Source organism: Papio anubis, chromosome 1, assembly GCF_008728515.1.
Source record: "Papio anubis isolate 15944 chromosome 1, Panubis1.0, whole genome shotgun sequence".
Lineage (NCBI taxonomy): Eukaryota > Metazoa > Chordata > Mammalia > Primates > Cercopithecidae > Papio > Papio anubis.
Window position 1 is genome coordinate 136,325,044 of NC_044976.1, and position 20,213 is coordinate 136,345,256.

The 20,213-nt window shown below is 38.0% G+C and overlaps 1 protein-coding gene across 23 annotated transcripts in view; it reads left to right on the top strand.

Moving 5' to 3' along the window:
• ENAH (ENAH actin regulator) overlaps positions 1-20,213 on the top strand; it is a 154,849-nt gene that overhangs the window by 76,414 nt on the left and 58,222 nt on the right. For all 23 annotated transcript variants that reach the window (XM_031655326.1, XM_031655340.1, XM_031655305.1 and 20 more), the window contains 2 exons: positions 5,795-5,960; positions 17,591-17,768. In XM_031655326.1, the coding sequence (XP_031511186.1) occupies positions 5,795-5,960; positions 17,591-17,768 (344 nt within the window). The remainder of the gene's footprint in view (positions 1-5,794; positions 5,961-17,590; positions 17,769-20,213) is intronic.

Below are 20,213 nucleotides of genomic sequence, written 5' to 3' on the forward strand. Positions count from 1 at the left end.
GATTAATAAGTGATATCTTTGAAAATTGATATTTGTTAACAACTTGGTTTTACTGTGATCTCAGTAAATAGTATATACAAGACTAGCCTAGCAATCCTTAGTCTGCTTAAGTACCAGGAACTGCTTCATTCACTGGTACCTATGAGAATAGAACTTGGCAAGCGTTCTCATCACATATACCTGCTCAGTCAACTTAACTATATTCAGAAATGAACCACCTGACAAAATCACAAAATTGTAATTTGGTGTCTTGGTTTTTAGACCTTTTTTTCCCCTCTGTTAAACGAGCTGTTTCTAGCCTTTTAATGCCATATTTTATTTTAAAATACCAAAATTAACATCAGAAGATGAAGTATAATTAACTATATATACCAATTGCATTGGGTCACAAAAGTGAAGTTTTTGTTTATAACTAATTTAGTGCCTAATCTTCACAAAAGTACTGCTTGGTAATTTACTAATTTAATCTTTTGCGTAGTTGCTTCACTGACTCAGAATCTTGAAGACTTTGACCGGGTATTCATTTTGAGGCTTGTCATGATGCAGATAGGATGGTAGTAAAATGATGCATTGCTCTATTATTTGTTCACCAGTGTCCATGCAGCAATACTGTCCCTTGTGGCTAAGGCCAGCCATATTTTAAAGCAGGCCCTTGGCTAAGCATTTCACTGGTCCAGGGAGAAATGGGGGAAAAAAATCTACAGATAATAGAGGGAATTGTCTAGAAAGCCCATGTTATTGCATTTAATGATTTGTTTTTGTTTTGAAATATTCCTATTTTTAGATTCCAAAAATATCATTTTAAGTAAGTTATGTTGGTCCCCACCACTGCCCCATCGCATACCTGGCAAGTAGGGCAAAATATTGGCAGCCAGTTCTGTATTGATTTATCTACTCTGCTTTTGATGTTCATGGCTCCATGAAGTCTAAAACTGCTTACCGCTAATTTATTTTGTGCATCACACCTATAATCGGAGTTAGTATGTGAGTGGCTTTTTTCCTTACTTCAGCAGTCTCTTCTCCTTCACCAGCTGGGTGTCCAACAATTCAGTTCACTCTGACACTATGCAGAGTTAACATAGACCCCACAGGTTAAGGGCTTAGTTCCATAAGGCTGCTCCTGCTTCAGATACCAGCTGCAAATGGAGTGCCCAGGCTACCCACATCTGCTTAACCAACTGCAAATACTGAGGTTCCTGAAACCACCCAACCCACATTTGGTAATTTGCTAGAATGATTCCCAGAACTCAGGAAAGCACTTCACTATTACCATTTATTATAAAGGATTTAATTTAGGAATAGCCAAATGGAAGAGAGGCATAGGGCAAGGTGTGAGGGTGTGGGGGTTGAGTCTTTTCCTACCCTTTCCAAGTCTGACTCTCACAGCACCTTCATATGTTGATCAACCCGGAAGCCCTCTGACCCTGTCATTCAGGGTTTTTATGGAAGTTTCATTACACAGACATGATCGATGAAATCATTGTCCATTGTGATTGAACTCCATCTCTAGTCTGTCTCCCTTCCCCAGTTGTTGGCAGGGGGAGTTAATGGGGTGGGAAATGTGGGCCTGAGTTCCAGCTTTCCAATCATGCCATGATATTTCTGGCTACTTGGCCCCATCTGAGGCCACCTAGAAGCCCCTCAGCCAAGAATCATCTCATTAGTACACCAAAGACACTTTAAGGAGCCCTGTACTAGGAACTGAGGACCCCAGACCAAATACAGTTGACCCTTGAACTGTAAAAGTTAAAAAAGGCGAGTAGAGGGGTGGAGGAGGTTAGGGACTCTGGCACCCAAGTGCAACTTTTTTTTTTTTTTTTTTTTTTTTTGAGACAGAGTCTCACTCTGTCACCCAGGCTGGAGTTTAGCAGCGCTATCTTGGCTCATTGCAACCTCCTCCTCCCAGGTTCAAGCGATTCTTATGCTTCAGCAACCCGAGTAGCTGGGACCACAGGTACATGCCACCATGCCAGGCTAATTTTTGTATTTTTAGTAGAGATGCAGTTTCACCATGTTGGCCAGGCTGGTCTCCTGACTTCAAATGATCTGCCCGCCTTGGCCTCCCAAAGTGCTGGGATTACAGGCATGAGCCACTGTGCCCGGCCCAAGTGCAACTTTTGAATCCTCAAAAACTTAACTATCAATAGCTTACTGTTGAGTAGAAGCTTTATAGATACCCATAAACAGTTGATCAACACATATTTTGTTATGTTATATGTGTTTTATACCATATTCTTTTTGAGACAGAGTTTCACTCTTGTTGCCTAGGCTGGAGTGCAATGGCGCGATCTTAGCTCACCGTAACCTCTGCCTCCCAGGTTCAAGCGATTCTCCTGCCTCAGCCTCCCGAGTAGCTGGGGTTACAGGCTCCTGCCACCACACCTGACTAATTTTTTTTTTTTGCATTTTTAGTAGAGACGGGGTTTCTCCATGTTGGTCAGGCTGGTCTCCAACTCCTCACTTCAGGTGATCTGCCCGCCTCGGCCTCCCAAAGTGCTAGGATTACAGGCGTGAGCCTGTAAAGTAATCTCTAGATTACTTTTCTCTAGTAATCTAGAGAAAAGAACATGTTATTTAAAAAAAGATTAAAAAATCACAAGAAGGAGAAAATATATTTACTTTTCATGAGGTGGACATGAATCATTATAGAGATCTTCATCCTTGTCTTCATGTTGAGCAGGCTGAGGAGGGGCAGGAAGAGGAGGGCTTGGCCTTGCTGTCTTGGGAAGGGTAAGTGGGAGAGGTGAAGGAGGTGGAAGGGAAGGCAGGCACAGTTTTTCCAGTGTAACACTGGAAAAAATACTGAAAAACACACTGGAAAAAAAAGTCTGTGTATAAGTGGACCTGTGCAGTTCCCATGTTGTTCAATGGTCAGCTGTATTTTTATTACACGACAGGATGTCTCTAGTGAGAAGAGGTCCTCAGATGTTGTGGAAAGGAATAAGAGGACTGAGTTGCATTTGTCACTAAACCCCAGCAGGCAGTGCCATCTCTTCCTGGCTGGGCCTTGATGTGGCTTCTCTGAGTGCCTAATGTCTTTTTTTTTGAAATGGAGGCTTGCTCTGTTGCCCAGGCTAGAGTGCAGTGGTGTGATCATGATTCTCCTGCTTCAGCCTCCCAAGTAACTGGGATTACAGGTGCCTGCCACCACACCCAGCTAATTTTTGTATTTTTAGTAGAGACGGGGTTTCCCCATCTTGGCCAGGCTGGTCTCAAATTCCTGAACTCAGATGATCCACCTGCCTTGGCCTCCCAGAGTGCTGGGATTACAGGTGTGAGCCACTGTGCCCCGCCAGTGCCTGATATCTTCTAGGACTACACAGTTATTTGGGTTTAGCCAATCCCTTCACAGTGTGCCACATACCCACATGGCTATTACTACCTCTCCAGTAACACCTCGGCTCTTACCCATAGCTTATTTTTTCTTCTCTTATTCTCAGCTTTGTTCAGAATTGGAAATGTTTAACATTTCATTTTGAAGACTTCTTTTCATCTTCATCAGAAAACAAATTACTTTTTTGCAGTTTTGACTTTTCTTTGCTACTTGGATAGGTTCATTTGGAGAAAAAAAGTAGAGGAAAACTTTGGGCCATTAAAGCTAACTTTTCTTGTTTTAGATTTCTTATACTTAAAAATGTTTTTTGAAGCATGAAGTGACCTATTTACAAAACGAGGTATTCCTTTAGCTTATGTGATCTTAATGACACTTCTTAAAGAGACATTATTTTATTTTACTTTTTTTTATTATTAAACTTTAAGTTCTAGGGTACATGTGCACAACGTGCAGGTTTGTTACATAAGTATACATGTGCCATGTTGGTTTGCTGCACCCATCAGCTCATCATTTACATTAGGTATTTCTCCTAATGCTGTCCCTCCCCAGCCCCCACACCCCAAGACATTATTTCTTGGGAATCTTGGGAATCTTGGAAACAATGTAACTGCAAAAATATTATTTGAAAAACTGGAAAATACTATCCTGTATTATTCTAGATTTGTTTATTGAATTGTTATTTACATTTAGCAGTAAATTTGTTGCTTGAATTATAAGGTATAAGAGGCACTTTGCCTTAGCTTGTTTCATGTAATCTTTCCATAGGATTATGTAAATGTCATCACATAAAAAATATTTCTGTTGTGAATGATGGGAGAGATTTTTCAACTGCTACTGACAAATGCCCTTTAATCCATCTTTTAAAAATAATTCGAGTTTTAGTCATTGGCTTGTTTTTATTCCCATAAGTATTTTACCAAAAATGTCAGTGCAGCATAAAAATTTAGACATTACCGTGGGTTTGCTGCACAAATACTGTTACAAGTTAGTTTTTGTAAACATTTTTCTAATGGAAAATTACAAATAATTATAACTCTGTTGTTCTGAAGCAATTTTATTACTCAGCGCTGTGACCTCTTTAGGCCTTCAGTGATCTTCTGTCACCAAGGACAAGAATAAAACGCTATCTCCTGCAAAGTTGCATTTCATTATCTCTCTTGGATGGGTTAAGAGGTGGGGCAGATGCACGAGTAAGAGGGGAGAGTGTGAGGAAGACTTTCTGTTTCTGAGAATTTTTAGGAAAGAACCCACATGATTTATTGTTTAAAATTTTTGAGATAAAATTGGTAGAATAAGCAGTGCTTTTGTGAAGGATATGGTTGCATGAGCTGCTTCAGAGGATTTCCATTAACGACTGTTAAGTCATCAGGAGTTATCAGAAGGTTTGTCTGTATTGAGGTTGAGTTATTTTAATTGGGTTAATAGCATAGAGTTGATGTACCTATTCTAATACCCTAGAATATTTGAAAGATGAACCCATTGCTTAAGATCAAATTGAGATTATCTTTATATTTTATTTTAAATATAGATATGGGGTCTTGATATATTGCCCAGGCTGGTTTTGAACTCCTGGCCTCAGGTTATTCTCCCACCTTGACTTCCCAAAGTGCTGGGATTACAGGCATTGAGCCACCATGCCCGGCATCTCTGTTTTATTTATTTGTGTATCTCAGTCTCACTTGGCAACAAATAATTGAGATAGATGAAGCTAATGTTTAAGAATTGGCCTTTTCCCCTTTAATATTTATCCGTGGAGGCTAGAATTTAAAATATAGTGGAGTCTTTAGAAATTATCTCATTTTACATTTTCATTTTTAAATGAAGAAATTGGAAGCATAGGATGTTATCTTGCCCAAGGGGAATGAGGAATTTAGTTACACTGCCATCCATTGGTTGTTAACGGCCACTCTATGTCTCAAGGGGCAGATGGTTGATTATCAGACTTTTTGTTACAGACTTTAAAGCAAGCCCGGAATAAAAATAATTTTCTTAGTAAAGAAGGTGTTATCACAGACAGGTCATCAATATACTAAACATGTATGCAATTAAGCAGGTGATTAATTTACACTTGTATTAGGTTGGTGCAAAAGTAATTGCAGTTTTTACCATTAAAATAGCAAAAAGTGCAATTATTTTTGAACCAACATAATAGTTGTATTCAGTTTAGTGAATGAATTAGATACTCAAATTTAGAAGAAACCATTTGTTGTGTTGCTTATCTAAGTGTTCTTCATGGATCCTGCTCTCCTTTTGGTCTTTTAATCATACTTTATTTTTTTTTGGTTTGTCTTCACCATTAGACTCTACGCATAAAGGTAGGAAGCCTCTGTCTGGTCCATTGTTGTTTCCAGCACCCAGTAACAGCACGGATTGTTGACTGACTTCTAGGTTTATGTGGCTATGTGGAACACTTAGCGTATTTAATATTGTAAGTTTGAATATTTTATTTTATTTTTACAGCGAACAGAGTATCTGTCAGGCAAGAGCTGCTGTGATGGTTTATGATGATGCCAATAAGAAGTGGGTGCCAGCTGGTGGCTCAACTGGGTTCAGCAGAGTTCATATCTATCACCATACAGGCAACAACACATTCAGAGTGGTGGGCAGGAAGATTCAGGACCATCAGGTAAGGCTTTACTACAATTCTTGTTAAAAATGATTTAGTATTACAAAAGGACTTGGTATATTCCGTAAAATAAAGTAGTTTTAAAACTCTAAGCAAAATAGTCTCTCTGGGAAAAACTGAATATAAAATTGTCTCTCCACCCTTTCTACCTTTTATGAAGCCTGAACTTAAACAACGATTTAGAAAAAATTGTACAAAAGTAGAAATATAAGTTCTTTTATGATGAATTTTCATTAGATTTTCTGGCCTTCAATTAGTTAGTTTTTGAAATCTAAAGCAAAATAAGGACAAACAGAAACAAAACTCTACTTAAGTGGCAGATTGTATGTATGTTTATGGAATTCGTTTCCTGCAAAGTTTGGGGTATGGGGTTAGAGGAGGGAGTTGAAAGTATAAATAGTTTCAGAAAATACTGTTAAATTCACATACGATAGAAAAATAGTAGGTATTGAGGTTGCTGGAATAGTTCGACTTTTGCAGTTCATGTCTGGGGCGAGAGCTAAGCTTTTACTAATTCCTTGCTTCGGATTTCCTAGAAAGTAGCTGGATTATCTGATTACTTGATTTCTTGGGCCTTAACAGATCAAGAGCAGTAGATAGAGGAAAAGGCAGATAAGGTCTTACTAGCATTAACTATATACTAATAGTAAGAACTTTTGTAAAGAGTAGATTTACAAAATACTTTGGGAAAAAATATTTACCAAAGAAGTTGGAATCAACTGACTTTAAAAATCATCCTGCTGCACATGCAGAAAGAATGTAACAAATTTTCTTCTTCATTGCCCAGCTGAGCTCTTATAAAGAAAGGTAGGTTCCTAGGTTTCCCCTACATTGCGTGGTAGCATGGTGTAAACAGATGCTGCATTAGCCTTGGGTTTTAGGATGGTGATTATGGATTGGTAAGATTTGTCATGTATGCATATAGGGACTGTGGGCCTATGAGAGTTTGGGCTGTGAAACTGGTATTTTGGCAAAAACAAACAAACAAATAAACAAACAAAAAACTGGCAGTCTTAGAGGGACTACACCCCATAGAAAGAGGGCTAAGAGAAATCCTCCTATCAGCACAGGGAAGCAAAGGAGTTTGTTGCTTTCTTAGCTGACTTAGAAGCTTCCCCGAGAAATGAGAAACTCCTTCACTTAAGCAACTTCAGCCAAGAAATTAGGAAAACACTGGTTGTAGAGCACTGAAACTGTTGGGGCATGTGGTAAAAACAAATGCAGTGCTGGCGTGGAGATGAACTTTCACAGTTCTGAGTCAGTCTGTAGAAAGAGCAATTCACTGAATTTACCACATTTATCCATTTATACAAACGGTTTCGGCCTGCCCCTCTTTCTGCCCTCTCTGGCTGCCTTCTCCCTATCTCTCCCTTGTGCCCCACCCTCTTACTCTCTTCTTTCCCCTCCTTAGTCTTCCTGCCTTTTCCTCTGGGCTCCAGTTTCCTTGTTGTGTTGCACAGCCTTTTTCTGGTCTCTCAGGCTTTTTACCAAGAGCCCCCTCTGTCCCATTTGTAGTCAGGTTCTGCTGAGCACTCTCTCATCTTTGTCTTTGTTCCAGCAGCGACTTAGGCCAGAGATAAATCAAATATGCCCCAAGATGTTAATTATGGGAGGGAAAAAGAAAACTGGACAATTAAGATTTTGTAGAAATTGTTGAACCTTCTTAATACAACATTGCAAACTAATAGCTGTAAAGTAACTACATTTTTGGTAAATTTAGTGAATTGGTTATTTGGAAAGTACTGATGAATAATCCTATATTTACAAAAACGAAAAAGAATATTTGAAGATAATCAGAAAGAAATTTTTTTTTTTTTTTTCTGAGACGGAGTTTTGCTGTTGTTGCCCAGGCTGGGGTACAACGGCGTGATCTTGGCTCACTGCAACCTCCATCTCCCGGGTTCAAGCGAGTCTCCTGCCTCAGCCTCCTGAATAGCTGGGATTACAGGCATGTACCACCACGCCTGGCTAATTTTGTATTTTTAGTAGAGATGGGATTTCTCTATGTTGGTCAGGCTCGTCTCGAACTCCCAGCCTCAGGTGATCCGCCTGCCTCAGCCTCCCAAAGTGCTGGAATTACAGGCGTGAGCCACTGCGCCCGGCCTGGAAAGAAGATTAAGCTAGGAAATTTGCATATGAAATACTAAAATTTTTATTTCTAGGAGAAGTAAACTATCTTATGACTCTTAGATATTGGCAAGTAGAATGTTTCTTAAAACATTACAAAATTAAAACTGTGCTAAATTGTGACATTAAGAGGAAATTATTATGAATATTAGAAAATAAGAAAACACTGAGGCCTGAGTGATATTACATATAGAAACCTGTAGGACATCTAATTGTGTCCTTAGATGCGCAAGTCTTAATTGTATGTAGTAGGAAAAAAAGGGAAACTAAAAAACGATGAGCTTAACCCAAAGAAAGCAGAAGAAAATATTAGAAAGATATTAATTAAATAAAAATAAATAGTATTTGTTAATACAAAAGCTGCTTCATTGAAAAGACAAACTAGCTGGCATGGTGGCTCACACCTATAATCCCAGCTGTTTGAGAGGCCAAGGCAGGAAGATTGCCTGCCCAAGAGTTCAGGACCAGCCTGGTCAACATAATGAGACTCTGTCTCTACAAAACTATTTTTTAAAACCTAAACAGGCCAGGCGCGGTGGTGCATGTCTGTAATCCCAGCACTTCAGGAGACCAAGGCGGGTGGATCAACTGAGGTCAGGAGTTTGCAACCAGCCTGACTAACATGGTGAAACCCTGTCTCTACTAGAAAAAAAAAAATTAGCTGGGTGTGGTGGCACATGCCTGTAATTTGAGCTACTTGGGAGGCTGAGATAGGAGAATCACGTGTACCTGGGAGGCAGAGGTTGCAATGAGCTGAGATTGTGCCATTGCACTCCAGCCTGGGCAACAAGAGTGAAACTCCATCTCAAAGAAAAAACAAAATCAAAAAACAAACAAACAAAAAACCCAAACAACTAGCCAGGTGCAATGTGTGTGCCTGTAGTCCCAGCTACTTGAGAGGCTGACGTGGAAGAATCACTTAAGCCTGGAAGGTGGAGACTGTAGTGAGTGTGATTATGCCACTGCACTCCAACCTGGGAGACAGAACAAGACCATGTCAAAAAAAAAAAAACAAAAAAAAAAACAACTTGCAGAATCAAACGAAAAAAAGGAACAGTACAAATAACCAATTTTAGGAATGAAATAAAGAATACCACTATAGTTACCTAAGGAAATAAAATATTATGAAAAACTTTATGCCAATAAATGGGCCATTTTGTAGAAAAATGTAACTTTCTAAAACTGAAGAGTAGGAAAACATGATAGACCTACAATCATGAAATAAATCAATAGTAAATAATCTGCCCCCCAAATTTTAAAAAGCTGCAGGAGAGTACAGAGCATTTACAAATGAGATCTAAAATGTCACTGTGTTTTCTGTTTTATGTAACCATTGTAGAGAATGATATTTTATAAGGCTTGTATAATTTTGATATCCAAAACATAGAACAAGTTTGGGAGAGGAGCCAGTCTTCAGTTATGAATGTATACCTAGATATAATAGTCCTCAATAAGATATTAGCAGACCAAATGTAGTAATGAGTAAAAAAACAAAACCACTTCTTGATCAAATAGGGCTTATCGCTGTTTGCCTCAGTAATATAAGGATGGTTAACATTAGATAACTTACTAATGTTATTTCCCAGGAGAAAACCTACAAAAGCAAGAGGTTCTGGAAAAAGCATTTGATAAAATTTGAATCAATACATAACAGTTCTCATCACATTAGGCATAAAATTAATGTTCTTAAGCTGATATGGGTGGATAATAGAAGCATACATCAGGTATCTTACAGGATCGTACAGTGTCGAGAGCCTTTCCATTAAACTTGTGAATAAATTGAGCATTTCAGCTCTAACCGTTTTCATTTAGTGTTAAAGATGAGGTACTAGATAACCTAGCCATACAAAGTTTAAGAAATAGAAGCTGTAAGAATTGATAAGAAAGAAACAGCTGGTTACTCACCAATGATGTAATTGTCTGCATAAAAATCTCCCAGGAGTATCTGCAGATAAACTATTAGAACCAACAAGATTGTTCAGTGAGGTTGCTGGTTACATGATCAGTATATAAAAAACACTCGCATTTTTGTATAAGTAGTAAATAATTAGAAAATATAATTTTATTAATATAATGATACTTAAAAAAACACCATCCCTAAGAATAAATCTGATAAATAATTGGTTTTCTTTCTTCCATTCTTGCATTTCTTTTTTTTTTTTTTTTGAGACGGAGTCTTGCCCAGTCACCCAGACGGAGTGCAGTGGCGCAATCTCGGCTCACTGCAAGTTCCACCTCCCGGGTTCACACCATTGTCCTGCCTCAGCCTCCTGAGTAGCTGGGACTACAGGTGCCCACCACCACACCCAGCTAATTTTGTGTGTATTTTTAGTAGAGATGGGGTTTCACTGTGTTAGCCAGGATGGTCTTGATCTCCTGACCTTGTGATTCACTCGCCTTGGGCTCCCAAAGTGCTGGAATTACAGGCGTGAGCCACCGTGCCCGGCCTCTTTTGAGACAGAGTCTTGTTCTGTTGCCAAGGCTGGAGTGCAGTGGTTTGACCATAGCTCACTGCAGCCTTGACCTCCTGGGATCAAGTGATCCTTCTGCCTCAGTCTCCCGAGTAGCTGGGATTATAGGCATGAGCCACTGTGGCTGGCCATCATTCTTACATATCTTAATGGTTATCAGTCTGTTGTAAGTGGGCACATGTTGTTATAATTTACTAAACATCTAAACTTTCTATAGTAAGAGCTGTTAAAACCACCCACTATTTACTTGTAAAATTGAATATGTACAATTATATAAATATATTATATAAGCATATTAAAATACTTCATTTTCCAACCTAACATTTATTAAGTGCTTATGGGTACTATGCTTGGGTTTTATATTAGAATATCGTTCCTGACCTTGAATGAAAGATGCAGTAAAGAATGGGGATGTTGTCTGGGTGCAGTGGCTTATGCCTATAATCCCAGCACTTTGGGAGGCCAAGGCGAGCGGATCACGAGGTCAGTAGTTTGAGAAGAGCCTGACCAACATGGTGAAACCCTGTCTCTACTAAAAATACAAAAATTAGCCAAGCGTGGTGGCGCGCGCCTGTAATCCCAGCTACTCAGGAGGCTGAGGCAGGATGGGGATGTTAAGCACATAAGCAAAGAACCCCAGTTAAATGTTTCAGTTGTGATAAGTATAGAATAGAGCACAGTGAGGGCATAAAAGCATCATCAGTTTGTTGAGAAGATAGGAGAAAGGGTCATGGATGACCTCATAGACAGGATAAGATGTTGAGCCAGGTCACAAGGAAGTGTGGGTGTTTACTGCAGTGTTTACTCTGTTATGGTCAGGCTAAAAATGGATAGGCATGTGTAAGATGGAATATCACCTCCAGGCTAGACTCAAGCTCACTGGATCTGAAGCACAGAATTTAGGATTATGATGTAGTCCAAACCTGACAGTATGCTCAGTGGACAGCCAATAAGTAGTTATTAAGTGAAAATACTTACTTATTTAATTTTTTTTTTGAGACGGAATCTCACTCTGTCGCCAGGCTGGAGTGCAGTGGCGCCATCTCAGCTCATTGCAACCTCCACCTTCCTGATTCAAGCGATTCTCCTGCCTCAGCCTCCCGAGCAGCTGGGATTACAGGAATGTGCCACCACGCCTGGCTAATTTTTATATTTTTAGCAGAGACAGGGTTTCACCATGTTGGCCAGGTTGGTTTTGATCTCCTGACCTCACGATCCACTCGCCTCCGCCTCCCAGAGTGCTGGGGTTACAGGTGTAAGCCCTTGCGCCCAGCCTGAAAATACTTAATTTTAATACTTTTAAAGATTATTTGTAGTACTGTCTATCCTCAATGGTTAGATGAGTGAAAGAATTAATTCAGATTAAAAAAATTTTTTTTTGTTTCTGTTTTTGAGACAGAGTCTTGCTCTGTCGCCAGGCTGGAGTGTGATCTGTGCTCACTGCAACCTCCTCAAGCTATTCTTCTGCCTCAGCCTCCCGAGTAGCAGGGATTACAGGCACGTGCCACCAAGCCCAGCTAATTTTTGTATATTTAGTAGAGACAGGGTTTCACTATATTGGCCAGGATGGTCTCAATCTCTTGACATCGTGATCTGCCCACCTTGGCCTCCCAAAGTGCTGGAATTACAGGCGTAAGCCACCACGCCTGGCCCCAGATTTAAAATTTTTATATTGGGAAAATGAAACAGTAGTTTATATAATTTTGATCCTAGTAATATTTTCCACAACTTTTTCTAACATTCTGTTGTGAACAATTGAAAAAGTCGATGTAACACATCTTTTCTCTTGTCTGCCATTTTAAGCTATTTGCCAAGCAGGGATATTGATTTGCCTTAAAAGGGTCTTCCAATTTTCTGATAATGTTAAATTTTAGTAGCTTTGGGTTTCTAGTATCTCCTAAACAATCGTGACACCCTTACCCCAATATTTATAAAAACCACATCAGGAGGGTGGGCACAGTGGCTTGTGCCTATAGTCCCAGCTATTCGGGAGGCTGAGGCAGGAGAACTGCCTAGGACCAGGAGTTCAAGACTGTCATGTCCTATGATTGTGCCTGTGAATAGCCACTTCACTCCAGCCTTACGTTATAGTAAAATGTGCATAATGTTTTAATCTTTTTTTTTTTTTTTTTTTTGAGTCAGAGTCTCACTCTGTCACCCAGGCTGCAGTGCAATGGCTTGATCTCAGCTCACTGCAACCTTTGCCTCCCCGTTTCAAGTGATTCTCCTGCCTCAATCTCCCAAGTAGCTGGATTACAGGCGTGTGCCACCACGCCTGGCTAATTTTTATATTTTTAGTAGAGACAGGGTTTTGCCATGTTGGCTAAGCTGGTCTTGAACTCCTGACCTCAAGTGATCCACCTGCCTTGGCCTGCCAAAGTGCTGGAATTACAGGCATGAGCTACCTCCAGCCTTGGGGTAGCTCCTATCTCAAAAAAAAAAAAAAAAAAAAAAAAAAAAAAGTTCAGATTTGCCTAGGTTCTAGTAAACAATCAGAGTGCTACCCATCTCAAATTGAGGAGGTCCCAATGGGGATGTCCTGGTAGTGTGGGAAGGCTGGCTAGGGGTTCATGCCCAGGAGACCTGTGGAACAAACCTCCAACAGCATGGTGCTGCTGAACAGCCACTTGGACTCAGTGTCTCCTTTGGCCAGGTTACAGAGCAGACTTTCTGGGCTAGTCCTGCTTCCCCACTTTGTCTCTGGCTGTTCTTAGGGATATTTCTCCCTTCTGGAACTCCCAGTGCTTCCCATGGTTTGAGATGACAGATGGATCTTTTGCCATGAACCCAAGATGGTGGAAAAGTTTGTTGTTTATCTTGATCTCACTTTTTCCAGTGTAGAAGGCGTGAGTTGGGGGAAGATTTCTGCATGCTTGGTGCCAGCAGGCTGTGTGGAGGGCCATTGTGGATATGGAGGTCTGATTATCTTACTGTCTGCTGAGAGCTTTTTTATTTCTTTGTGTCTCCAGGAACTGTGTCCTACTCCTATTTAAGTTGTGGGATATTGCTGGTGATAATTTTGGTGCTGTGTACTTGATTTTGTTTTGTTGGAGGGAGCGGGGAGAGTAGAGAACTGTTAGGTTGATGCAAAAGTAATTGCGATTTTTGCCATAGCTTGCTTCTGCGCTGCCATTTTGGAACCAGAGGTGTCAAAGTTTCTCTTGTTCTGGTTACAAATGTACGAATCACAGCAGGAGACTTTAACTTACCTCTGTTAGTAACTGATGGAACAGGCAGTCAGAAAAAAAGGCCTGTAAGAATATATAGAAGGTTTGAACAATACAATTACTTCCCTACCCTAATTGGCATATATACCACATACCTTTCAAATGTACATGTCACAATTTCAAAATTGTATGTATGCTTGGCCCTAAAGAAAGTGTCAACAAATTTCAAAGGATTAAAATCATACAAAGTGTGTGGTCACTGCAGAATTAATCTGGAAGTAAGATAATAGAGAATCCCATAGGTGTAGGTGTTAAGAAATACCTTTCTGAATAGTCCATGAGTCAGAGAAGAAATCACAACGAAATAAGAAAAATTAGTTGAGCTAAATAATGATGAACATGCCACATATTAACACCAGTAGAATGCTACTAAACTTCTGATTAAAGTGAAATTTAGAGGCTGAAATGTTATCTTGGAAAATAAGTATTGTTGACTTTTCAGCCAGACTCAGGATGCATCTCAAGAAATTAAAGAATAGACCATTAAAGCCATATAACATATTAATAGAAAGAGCGTAACAATAAAGATAAGAGCCAAAATTAATGCAATAGAAAGGAAACACACTAAGGAGAGGTTTGTCTCTAAAGTCCTTGTGAGGGACAGCTCTTGGAAAAAAAAAAGAGAATGGTTTAAATAGCCATTATGAAGAAAGAAGCGACATCACTATGAATCTTAGAGACATTTAAGTGATTAAGGGGGGTATTTTGAGCAACTTTATTTTAGTAATTTTGAAAATGTAGATGTAGAAATTCTTAGGAAAACACTTTAAAGAAATTAAGACTATGATGAAAAGAAGTAAAAGGAAGAAAAACTTCGTTTAGCTGGCTCTACTGGTGGTGTCCTTTTCAACCAAACCTTTAACAACTAAAGAACACCAGTATTACATACTTTTTTCCAGAGAATACACAAACAGGATGCCTATCTTTTTGCCAACTCTACAGTGCCAGTTCATTTTAAGTCCAGCATTACTTTGCTGTCAAAACCTGGCATTAATACAATGAATACATGAATACAATAGTGAGGTTAATCTCATTCATAAAAGTAGATATAAAAATTTCAAACAGAGGACTATCAAACAAATCTAGAGATTTATAAAAATTGATATGTGGGGACCAATGTTGTTTATCCTAGGAATGTAAGGTTGGTTGGTTGAATACTAGAAAATAATCAGTGTAATTAACTGCATAAAAAACAGAAGAGCCAGTCACCTCAAGGTATGTTGGGGAGCACTCGATAAAATGCAGTATTCAATCATGATGGAAACCCTTAGCTGTCAAGTAATAGGAGGGTTTCTCCCCAGATAAAAGGTGTCAATAAGATTATTACATGAAAGGTCATTTATTTATGTATGTATTTATTTTTTGAGACAGAGTGTCACTCTGTTGCCCAGATTGGAGTGCAGTGGCAGACTCTCAGCTCACTACAACCTCTTCTTCCCAGGTTCAAGTGATTCTTCTGCCTCAGCCTCCCAAGTAGCTGGGATTACAGGCACATGCCACCACGCCTGGCTAATTTTTGTATTTTTAGTAGAGACTGGAGTTTCACCATGTTGGCCAGGCCGGTCTTGAATTCTTGACGTCAAGTGATCCACCTGCCTCGGCCTCCCAAAATGCTGGAATTACAGGCGTGATCCACCTCGCCTGGTGTGAAAGATCATACTTTTAACGGTTTAATTGAGAAAGCTTTCCTTCTAAAATCAGGAAATAAAGATACTTGTTATGAACACTTTTTTTCAGCATTGTAGTGTGATTTCTAGTAGGTGTATGAAGATAAATACATCGTGCATGGATTGGAAAGGAAGAAATAAAGCTGTCAGTTGCAGATTACATGGTTGTGTATTTAGAGGAAAAAACCTTAATGTAAATTATTAGGAATAATAGAAGATTCTAATACTTAGAACTCAATTAATAATAGAAAATAATAAATCTAATGAAGGATACTCAAGACCCCCATAAAGATACTTAAGAACCTCCTCAGATTGATATGTTAGCTTTCATGCAACCTCAACGTCCCCAAAATTTCTTTGATAGAAACTGATAATCAGAATGTAAAACTAGCTACACACAAAGGACTAAGAAGAGCCAAAGCAATTTTGAAGAATGAAACAGGAAGACACACTCTAATGGTCATCTAGATTTCGTATAAAGCTACAACAATTAAGACATTGTAGAGTTGGCAAAAAGGCATATTGATCTGTAGGAGAAAATAGAGCCACATAGACACTTAATTTATGTGCTGCAGGCAAACCTGTAGCACATTGATAGTGCTGGATCATTTTTACAGCCATATTGAAACAAATAGCAAACTTGATCCCTACCTCACACCATAGGCACAGACCAATTCCAGCTGGATTGGGGATAGAAATGTGAAAAGTAAAATAATAAAGCTTTTGCAAGATAATATAGGACAATATTTTCATGATCTTGTGATTGAGAAACATTTCTTAAACAGCACTAAAGCAGTAACTATAAAGAAAAAGATTGCTAATTTGAACAGAATCAAAGTGAAGAACTTAAATCCATCAAGAAACCGTTAAGAGTGAAAAGGTGATTCATAGAATAGCATAAGATATATGCAACATAGATAACCAACAATGATATCATATCTAGAATATATAAAGGGCTTAGAAATCAAAGAAGAAAAAAAATTGACAACTCGGGAGAAAAATGGGCAAGAGACTTAATTCAAGCAGATATTCACAAAAAGAGACATCTAGATAGCTAATAAAAATCAGGGAAATGCAAACTAAAACTGCAGTGATAAAGCATTCATACCCACCAGAATTGCTAAAATAAAGACTGATAGTACCAGTTGTAATGTTGCATAGTTATGTGGAAGTAGCACAAGCTCTTGTATACTCTTGTGGAAGTGTAAATTACTAGAACCAATTTGGAAAGCTACTTGGAATTTTCTACTAAAGCTGAACATACACATGTCCTGTGATATTTCCGCTCCTGGGTATATGCCCAACAAAAATGAATGCTTGTTTGTACCAAAAGACATGCAGTAGAAAGTTCATAACATCACAATTTTTAATAATCTAAACTGCAAATAATCTCAATGTTCATTAATGGGAGAATGCTTAAATAAGCATGATTTATACAAAGGACTACCCATACAGCAATGAAAATGAACAAACCACAGCTGCATGCAACAAGTGGATGGCTCTTACAAACAATTTTGAGGATAAGAGAGCAGATACGTTATAATACATGTTGTATAACTCCATTTTTATAAAATCTAAAAACCTACAAAACTTGATTAATAATAGAAAATAAATCTAATGAAAGATACTTAAGACCCCTATAGATACTCAAGACCCTCCTCAGATTGATACGTTGGTTTTGGATTTCATATAAATGTAGTAATTTATGATGTTAGAAGTGTGGCTAGTACCTTTTGGGAGGTGGGAGGAATTAAGATGGGCTTCTGGTGTTGCTGTTTGATTTCTTAATTGGGGTACTGACTTCATGAGAACATTCACAGATACACTTGTATGTTGTGTATACTTTTTTGTATTTGTAAAACTTCAGCAAACAAGTTAAAATATATTTAATGAGGAAAATAGATTTTGTTTTGTTTTGTTTTGCTGATTTACTGTTTTATGGCAGACCTTTGTAATCAGCAAAAAGCTTAACTTCTATTAGACTGATATTTCTGTAGATTTTACCCTAGATAATTGTTTAAACCATTTTTGTCAAGGTCTATTAGGAACACATTTGAATGAATATATAGTCAGCATTTGTTGACATCCTTGACTTTGCAATTATTGGTTTGACTTTATAAAGACTTACTATTTTTTAGGTCGTGATAAATTGTGCCATTCCTAAAGGATTGAAGTACAATCAAGCTACACAGACCTTCCACCAGTGGCGAGATGCTAGACAGGTGTATGGTCTCAACTTTGGCAGCAAAGAGGATGCCAATGTCTTCGCAAGTGCCATGATGCATGCCTTAGAAGTGTTAAATTCACAGGAAACAGGTAAGGTGCCCATGGTTTACTTGTATTTTCTTTCTTTTTCCAGAGACAAAGCAAAACTGAAGGTTTACTTGTATTCTTGATCTGAAGTGCCATGTATATGTTAAAGAGCAAATCTTTTTGTTAACTTTTAGATCTTGTATATATTTGAAGTAGTTCTTGAATTTTTATTTTCTATAGAAATATCAACTTTTTACTGATGATAAATGTATAATCTAGAAAGACAGTCCTGTGAGTTGTTTAGTTCTCTTTAATTTGTAACCTTTTTATTTGAAGTATTTAGATGTGTTTCATCCTGCTTTAGAAACACTTTTGTTGAGAGTACATGAAGCCCAGAGACTATGCAGTGGATAGGAATTATGCTTATTTATTATCTTTGTGTAAAGAAACACATGTTTTCTGAAAGTTGTTTTTCAAACCATGAACTTGAAGTAGGACTAGGTCTTTTTCCTAGTAGGTAAAAATGTGATTCTTGGTTTTTTAAAGATTTTAGGAGTGCCCTCAGGTGGTACAAGTCATGAATTGCATCTCCTCTGATAATGCATATTGGTTAGAAAGATATGTAGAAATCACTTTTTTAAAAAATCCCAGTTTTTAAAAACTATATATATGTCAAGGATAAGCTTAGTTTTGTCTTGGTTTAAAAAAATAGAAAAATGTACCAGTGTGTGGTTATTTCTTTGAAGAGATAGATTTTATAATCAGAAAATAATTGTTACGTATAAAAACACAAATATGATTACTCTTGCCTATATTGTATATTTAGTAATGATTTTAATGATATAAATGTACTGTAATCAATATATATTTTAAGAGGAAGGAGTTGCAGTCAGATGAAAATTTGATACTTTGTTGAAAGTATAGAATATCAAAATCTGTTATAAATACATTAAAAATTTATATGTTGCCATATACTAAAAAGGATTCAAGCATCTAGCTCATGTGTTAGTCTGTCAAATACTAGTTTCAGAGCAAGAAGACATTTTGAGATCTTGCAAAAACTTAAAGTTGTTATGGCTTTAGATGTTTTGTATCAGATCTTCTTTTAAGGAAATTAATATCAATACATAACTTATACATAGTTTGCATATTGTGTCTAGTTTGAGAAAATAAACCACTAGAACTTGGCCTGGTTTGTCTCTAAGTCCAGAAAATAGCATAGGAAAGTCTGTACGGTCTTGTATGTAGGTCATTTCTCTGAGTCTCTGTACTTCTCTTGCAGGTGTCAGTATTTTATTGGCATACTATCATAGGCATAGAATTGCTTTTCATTTACCGTAGTTTTACCATAGAGAAAAAACTAGAATTGTGATTCTTAATATCTTGTTGGATGGGTCAGTTACATGATAAATAATTAAGGTACCAAAGTTTGGAGAGTAGATGTATGACATTTGAATTTCCCATGTTTCAGAACAAACTAGCATTGTTTTTATTTCTGAACTTTCAAAAGAGTATCCATTGATATTAGGAACTAAATGTTACTGATATTAGGAACTTATGTTAAGAACTAAATGTTCCTTTTTTAAAAGTAGTTAACATTATTATTATTGTCATTGACTTTTGATTTTTAGTTTTTAGCCAAATGGAAAGGATTGTTTCTATCAATGAGTAGTCATATGGTTTGATTTCAAAATGCAAATGCCAGTTAATGTAGTTTTTGGTTTTTTTTTTTTTTCTGATTTTTGTTTGTTTGTTTTGTTTTTTTTGGGACAAGAGCCTAGCTCTGTTGCCTAGGCTGGAGTGCAGTGGCGCGATCTTGGCTCACTGCAACCTCTGCCTCCCGGGTTCAAGTGATTCTCCCTCCTTAACCTCCTAAGTAGCCGGGATTGCAGGCACTCACCACCATGCCCAGCTAATTTTTGTATTTTTAATAGAGATGGCGTTTCACCATATTGGCCAGGCTGGTTTCAAACTTATGACCTCAAGTGATCTGCCCACCTTGGCCTCTCCAAGTGCTGGGATTACAGGCGTGAGCCACCGTGCACAGCCTTTTTTTTTTTTTTATCTTGATCTTTTCAAATTAATGAATCAATGTGGAGAGACGCAATTACATTCTCTATTGTAAAGTAATAAGCTTTAAGAAACAATGTTCCACATTATAGAAAGTTTGGCAAATAGGAAAATCGACCATCATTTCATAAGCTACACAAGCATTTTAGTGTGGGAAAAAAATAGGATTCTTGTTAGATGATTTTGGTACTTTATTCTTTTCTCAGTCACAATCTCAACCACTCATACTAGGGGCTGAGGAAAGAGAGATAATGGAAGAAATGAGTCCGTCACAGCTTCCTCCTGGTATTGTGGATCAGGTCACTGGCAAGGAAGCTTTTAGTTCTGTAGTTTTTTCATCATGGAAAACAAAGCATATAGAATGGCTGAGTTCTAAATAGTCTGATTTACTTAGAAAATGACTTTTCATAAATTACTGTAGTTAAGTACTATTTCTTA